General features: G+C 34.5%; 1 protein-coding gene across 2 annotated transcripts; it reads left to right on the plus strand.

Annotated features, from left to right (window-relative positions):
* The first annotated feature begins 3,648 nt into the window (after positions 1 to 3,648).
* On the plus strand, positions 3,649 to 6,600 carry LOC140837191 (uncharacterized). Of its 2 annotated transcripts, XR_012119239.1 has the most exons (3): positions 3,649 to 5,120; positions 5,556 to 5,733; positions 5,885 to 6,060. XR_012119239.1 is itself a non-coding variant. In XM_073203252.1 (2 exons), exons 1-2 carry the CDS (start codon positions 3,965 to 3,967, stop codon positions 6,295 to 6,297), a joined length of 1,569 nt encoding a protein of 522 aa, XP_073059353.1. In that variant the 5' UTR covers positions 3,649 to 3,964; the 3' UTR covers positions 6,298 to 6,600. The 2 variants fall into 2 exon arrangements, 1 of the variants encoding a protein (XP_073059353.1); XM_073203252.1 differs by lacking the exon at positions 5,556 to 5,733 and having other exon boundaries at positions 5,885 to 6,600.
* The last annotated feature ends 1,254 nt before the right edge of the window (positions 6,601 to 7,854 follow it).

A 7,854-nucleotide genomic window follows, 5' to 3' on the forward strand; every position in this document is an offset into this window, starting at 1 on the left:
GGCCATTGTTTGCCTGAAAATTTTATTAAATTATAAATTCATCCACTTCTTTTCTCTATATACATACAGAAAATTTTGTTAGACGGTCTCATGAGTCAATTTTGTAAGACATATCTCATATTTGTGTTACACATGAAAAATTATTAATTTTTCTGTCAAAATTACTACTTATCATTATAAATATGAATATTAAAAATATGTGACGTAGCAATCACAAAGCAGGATATTTCATCAATTTTGAGATAAGTAGTAAGATATGAGGCTAAATAAAAGATAAGAATAATTAATCTATTCTGAAAAGTAAATTTATTATTATTATTATTTTATCAATAAACATCGGTAACTAATTGATTTAGCTACATCCATCAATTTATCAGAGTAGGTCTTTTTACGGTTTCACGAATCTTTATCTGTGATACAGGTCAACTCTACCGATATTCAAAATAAAAAGTAATATTCTTAGCATAAAAAGTAATATTTTTTCATGAATGACTCAAATAAGAGATCAGTTTCACAAAATACGACATGTTAAACCGTCTCACACAAACTTTTGTCAACTCCTTTTATATTGTTACAACACGTTATCATAGGATAAGCGTATATTGTTAGACCCAAAGTTACAGTGATTAGTCAATATAAAACTTTATTTATTTATATTCGTGAAATAGTAAAAAACACATAAGTGTTAATATGTCATGAATCCGATAAATTACGTGTCTATCTATCTGCTTCATATAAATAAATAAAAATAAATAAAAAATTGTTCATATAATTAGTAAATCAACTATTCCTTTTGTTTACCACTGAAAAAAATAAAAGAAATTTAGAATCTAGGCAAAAACTTATGTGAGACGGTCTCACGGGTATTATTTGTGAGACGGATCTCTTATTTGGGTCACCCATAAAAGAGTATTATTTTTTATGCTAAGAGTACTATTTTTTATTGTGAATATGGGTATTGTTGACCCGTCTCACAGATTATGATCCGTGAGACGGTCTCACATGTGACCCACTCTAAAATCTAATGGTGGGCCACCCGAAAACAAAGAGGATGACATTGCAGAGAATCCTTTGGGGGATGAGCCTTTCTAATTTGGGGGTGCCAACCTATGCAGCATTACGAGGCTGAGCTGATGCGTCACACGTGGCATCCCTCGTGGCTCGGTATCTGTGGATGACACGTGTCCTGAGACGGCACGACTTGTCTGTACGTTGATTTTTTCTAGATGCATCTCCACTTACTTGTTAAACATTATAATAAAAAATTATTATTATTTTTTTGTAGATATTTAATTTTTTATTATATGATATGTTTAAAAATTAAGTATTATCACGGCCGACCATTTTGAGGATTAGGACTTTAAACTTTCTTTTGTTTTTGTCATCCTTTATTTTTATTTGAAGACAAATTTGAAAACTAATAAAATTTTGTGTTTTTTCTAGGAAGAATATATTTTTAAACTTATTTCTTAGTGTGATACAATTAATTTTTTTTCAGATAAAATCACGTGCCCAATATTCGCTAGACTAAAAAAACGAGGGATAAACTTGTCTAAACGAGTTAGGTTTGTTGGATCAATCCTCCCCGTCTTACTAGTCTGTTCATTCCCCTTGTGAATGACCACGAGGTAAATCTGGAGAAGTTGACATATCTCGGATCGACTCTGATTAAATTATCATCTTATTGGTAATGTTATATGTATAAATTGAGTTATAAAATATATTTGAAATTACAAAATTATATTTACATTTTATTTCAAAAAAAACCTTGTATCATAATTTCCAAATTTTTTAAGATAATTAATATTTTTTTATTTTGATATTTTGTTTTATCCATAGTCCATACAGAACATTAATATACACGGAATAACGTTGACATGAACAACTTTTTCAATGCTAAACCAAAGAGATTATAGTATTTAGTTATTATTTATTAAATTATTTTGGTTAGTCATTATTTAACCCTTGGGAGATTGCATTTGGCCTAATCTCTAGTCAACAAGACTCAACATATCCTATATTTAGCTAATAAAATCAGAGCTGAACTCACGATTTTTACAACAATTATATCGTGAGATTTTGATAAATGAAGTGTTTGTATTGAATTTTTTGTGTTACAAGAATTGTTGTACAAATTTGGTTATATATTTAACATCACTTTTACAAACTATACATAACATCCTTCCCATTAAGAAAGATATTGCGAACAAGTTCTTATTCCAAGAACAATGCAAAATTGAAGCGACATGGTGATATGGAACACGTTTTATTTTTTTGAACTGAACTCGAACCAAATTTATTTTGTTAGACAGTTCGAGAGCCGCTTGTGAACTGAAAGGAATTAAATTCCTCGATATAGTTTCCTTTTTGTATATATAATATCTTTAATGTTTTGCCTTTCTAGTCTTGAGAATAATCTCTAATTTATGATGTGATCTCGTATAGATTTCATATTTGATATGAGACTATAATTTATATAACCGATAATATCTTTAAGATATGATATAATCCTTAAGATATGCTATCTTTGATTCAAAAGAGTTTGTTTCCTTATAAAATTGGTTTTCTATATTTTATAGGAGTAAGAAGACAAGTTAGTATAAAGAGGGAGAAAACGGTACAGAACGTTGCTGATGACTGGAGATGCGAATTCATACGAAGAGACTTTTTCTGAGTAAAGCAATCTCGGGTCATTAATAAAGTGTTGCTGTGAAGTGCTGACCACATCCATAGACAACACCTAATCACTGCTTTGATTAGTGTGTTGAGTTTCGAAGATTTGTCACTTCTCAGTTGATGCATCCTATATAGTTGTGTTATACGGTTTATTAGAGGTTTAGGATGCAATTTGGTACTCGCCTTTATAAGGGAGTTGTTTTATTCTTTCATTAGTATTGGTCTTTGTAAACTTACAAGTTTTCCTAGTGAATTATTTTGCCCTGAGGCACCGCACAAGTATTTTATACTTGTGCATAATCAACTAACTCGTCTCTCGTGTTGTTATTATTCCAGTTACGTGTTGGTGTGTTAAAAGTATATTTTCCGCTACATGTTGTCGTGGGTGTTACAACACCTACGCACAACACCTACATTCTGATACATATAACACTCACTCTCATCACGCTCACACTGTGAAAACGGAACTTTCATGAACTTTAAAATTTTATTAATATAATATTATTATACATTAAATATATATACATTTTGAATCTTTCAGACATTTTGAGATTTTAAACTTTCATTCTCGAACCTTAATATCAGATTAATCGTTCGAATATATCGCGAATATGTTCAAACATTTCAAATCGAAAACGAAATCGAATTTCATTTCGAGTCAAACTCAAACAAAAATCCTAAAATTTTTGGGTTTTGAATTGATTTTGAACTCAAATATACTTAATTCGATTCGAAAACTAGATTCAATTTTATTGCATGAGAAAAAAAAATCAGAATGTATCGAAGCTGGGCTGTCTATGCTAAAATAGATTTATTTTTTCGGGCCCCACTTCCGTACCTTTCTTGCCATCCTTATTCCGCCACTTGTCCTTTCCGAGAGATTTCCCCTGTCCCTCCAATGGGCCCGTTCTCCTCTTCCTTTCGGGTTATTTTCGTCATTCCGCCGCCCAATCTCCTTCGTTTTCAGTAGTATTCGCACACGCGCACACCAGCTCCAACCAAATTTCTATATATCTTGCATATTCTTGCAAAGCCCCGTAAGAAAATCTCGGTTTTTTTAATAGTCTGTATATCTGTAAGCGTTTTTTCTTGCGAATATTTTTTGATCCGTTGCATAAAAATCTAGTCTTGGTGTCTCTGGGAGTTAATTATGCAGTTAAAGATCGAAAATTTTCATCTGGGCTTTGGTGAATCTGATCATGGAGTGCTTAAGCTTGCATGACAGAATCGTGTGTTTGAACTGGAGACTGATATACTATTCCCTGGATCAGTTCTATTTGGTTGGATTATGGGAAATGGTGGCGACGATAAGAAGATTAGCTCACCAGAAAGTGAGGAAAAATATTTGGATAAACCAGCGGAAGTATTTTCAAGAGATTTGTTGCAGAGTTTTCTGGGCAGCACGAGTGAGCATGAGACTATGAAAGAGGAGGAGCTGGAGAAGGAGGAGGGGGAGGAGATAGAACTGAATCTCGGGCTATCATTAGGTGGAGGATTTGGTGTGGAACCCTTGATGAGATCTTCTTCTACAGCAAGCTTTTTACATACGGCGAGAGATGTTAGTGATACGTCGCCGTCGGCAGTGGAGGCAAAGAGCAGCCTGGCGAGGACCTCTTCAATGCCTGTGGAGACCGAGGATGAAAAGAGGAAGAGGAAAGAGTTGCAGAGCTTGAGAAGAATGGAGGCCAAGAGGAGGAGATCAGACAAGAAAAAGGCTGTGAAGGGTGATAAAGAAATGGAGGTTAATTGGATGGGGGACTTGGAGAGGGAGAAGAAGTTAGATATATCGGCCGAAGGGCAAGTTTTTGAGGCCTCGAGTAATCTTGGAGGACGGATTGATGCGGCAATAGCTAAAGGGAAGGGAGTTTCTGGTCGGGGTAGTGGTGGGATGAAAGGTTTTGGGCAAGTGTTGTCCCAAGGATTATCAACAAAGTCAACAGGGAAGAGTTCTTCGAGTTTGATTGGGGGTTTGGAGGGGGAGAAGCATCTTCCGATGACAAAGAAGTTAAATTTATTGGTTGGGGGGCCGGTTTTCGAGGCGTCAAGTAATCTTGGAGGAGGGATTGATGCAGCAATGTCTAAAGGAAAGGGAGTTTCTGCTTGGGGTAGTGGTGGGATGCAAGGATTTGGGTCAGTGGTATCCCAAGGATCATCAATGGAGTCAACAGGGGGGAGTTCTTCGAGTTTGATGGGGGGTTTGGAGGGGGAGAAGCAACTTCCAGTGACGAAGAAGTTAGATTTATTGGTTGGGGGGCCAGTTTTTGAGGCCTCAAGTAATCTTGGAGGAGGAATTGAAGTAGCAATGGCTAAAGGAAAGGGAGTTTCTGCTTGGGGTACTGGTGGGATGCAAGGTTTTGGGCAAATGTTGTCCCAAGGATCATCAGTGGAGTCGACAGGGGGGAGTTCTTCGGTTTTGTCGGATTTGGAGAGTAAAGCTCTGCAAGGTTTTACAGCAAATTTACTTATTTTATTGTTTCCCTTTGATCTAATTCTGTTCATTGGTGATCTACTTTCTTGATGTGGTTAATTGAAATAGCATCGATATTTAACATCATTTAACATGTCTCGAGCAATGAATTCTCCTGTGTTTTCAATGTGCTTGCATTGACTTGTAATTATCAAATTCTTTTTCTGTTTTTCATATGAGTACTTGACTCTGTTTTTAAGGCATATGATCAGTCCGTGCTTGGAATTGTTCAGCCTTTAGCTAATGTTTTCATTTGTTCTTCAGTTCACAAGGAACAGCACGGTAAATGATTACACGCAAAAAAAATCTAGTTCTTGAAAGGAATTTTCAAGAAAATGCATCATGGGGTCACATTAGTTAAAATGTCATGAAAGCATTAGATAAAACAGTGAACGCTACTATATATATGCAGAAACGGTAGCAGAGTTCATGATACAGAGAAGATTGACAACTGGATGCTAGAGGTGCTAACGTGACCGAATCGTATGGCCTCAAAACAAATAAAAAGAAGAAAGCAACTGAGTAGAAGTTAAGGCATTGAAAGGAACTTTGTTCTTTGACAAGTAATTTTGGTGTGCAGTGTGGCAATGGTACCTGTCTTCTTTGTGTTCTCAGTTTGAAACAGCACTAAGTGTGCGTTGTTCCGGATATTGGCTCGTTACATCCCTTTATATACTGTATAAGGGAGGACCCCTATGGTTATTAATTAAATGGTGTTCAACTCACAATTTTCTGTTACAGGATCAAGTGGTGAACTTAGCCCGGCTAGCACCCTATCCTTGTGCGAAAGAAGCAAACTAGATGTTGGCTCTTCCAAGACAGAAGTAACAGAGAATCCGGGTATAACAACCGGATCCTTGGTACAAAGTTCAGCTAAGCCACCAGTTGATGCATCAAGAACCGGAGGTAGAGACACGAGGACGAGTGCAGTAGAAGATATGCCTAGTGTTTACACAAGAGGAGATGGCCCCAACGGTAGAAGGGTCGATGGAATACTGTACAGATACGGTAGAGGTGAAGAAGTGAGGATCATGTGCATATGCCATGGAACATTTCACTCCCCGGTGGATTTTGTGTTACATGCAGGCGGAACCAACGTCGATAATCCACTCAGGCATATAGTTATAATCCCCAACTCTTCTCCCTTGTTGTAACACCGTCATGCTGCATTTTCATCCTCTAAATTTTGAGAGTAGATCCTAATAACTATCTCGAATATAGCCGTATGTTTTTTTTTAGGGGTGCTTTGTAATGAGTCGATGCTCCTGCATCCATGAGAAATCTTTCAAAAAAATAAAGATTTTGGCACTTTGTTGAAGGTGATTTTTTTATATACAACCAGTGGTCTCTAACCCAAGACTAGTGGAGACTTGAAGTCTCACTCTTGCCACTCGACCAAGAAATCTCTGGTTGTGGAAAGATTGAAGCCTGAGACTTGCCACTCGACCAAGAAATCCTTGGTTGCTTTAAATAGACTAATCTGTACAACCCAATTGACCTAGAACTAACAATCATCAAAGTGATATGCTAAAAAACAAGGAGATGAAATTACAAGAAGATACGTTGAAAAACACAGTTTTGCCTATGTTTTTCATTTCACTATTTGTACTCCCAGCCTGTCTTGTGGGTTTCGAAACAAAAATCCACCTAGTGCATCGGTGCTCCTCCATATATATAACTTTTTCTATCACTTTTTAATCAAAAGTTGACATCATTTTTGTAGTTTCAGTGTCAACAATTAAAGAAAGAAAGTCAAAAGAAAATTAAAAGCCATTGAGTCAAAGATACGACATTTAGTTGGTTGAAATGAGGATGAAATTAAGTCTACGGTTTTCTGGAGATCAAGAGCGGTTAGAGAGGAACACTCTCCAAGATATAAAATGTCAAGTTGATTACTCCAGAAGGATGAAGTATTCGAATAACAACAACTAACTACATCTCCTCTCAAGATATACTAGAGAGTGTTCTTTTGTAATTCACAAGAGAAGAACAATTGTGTGTTGTAGAGGGTTAACAGTGTGCAAGACCCTAAGATATATTATCCGGTAATTTAGTATAACTAGCAAGAAGTACGTGCAATGCACGTAAATATTAATTATTTAATAAAAATTAAAATTTGATTTTTTTTTAAAATAATTTGAATCATTTTTTTATTTATATTGGTTTTGTCTTTTGTTATATTAGACGAATAAATTAATTAAGAACTTATATACCTTGCTTTCAAAATTGTTTCTCAAATTAAAATTCAAGCCGTTGATTTTATGTTATATAATAAACTATAATGAACATAATATATAAAACGAATTGAACTGATATAAATTCTATAAATAATTTACTTTCAATTTTTAGTTAAAAAATCATAAAATATATTAGTATTAAATTTCATATTATTATATTATTATATATTCATGTTATTGTACTATTGCATGTATAAATTTTTTTTCTTATATCTTCTTGTGATACTATAATTTATTACTTAATTAGAAACTATACTAAAATATAATTACAAAATTGCATTAAAATCATAAAATAATATTTAGAGAGAAAATTAAAAGGATAAAATATTTAAAGGTAATATAAAGATGTATTATTGGAGAAAATTAATATAGGAGTTACATTTTATTCTTGAAGTGATATACAATCAATGTATATTGTGGTGATAATTCATTAGCATTTGTTAGACTATTAATTACATATCACGTGGAATAAGC

Source organism: Primulina eburnea, chromosome 7 (genome assembly GCF_022965805.1).
Source record: "Primulina eburnea isolate SZY01 chromosome 7, ASM2296580v1, whole genome shotgun sequence".
Lineage (NCBI taxonomy): Eukaryota > Viridiplantae > Streptophyta > Magnoliopsida > Lamiales > Gesneriaceae > Primulina > Primulina eburnea.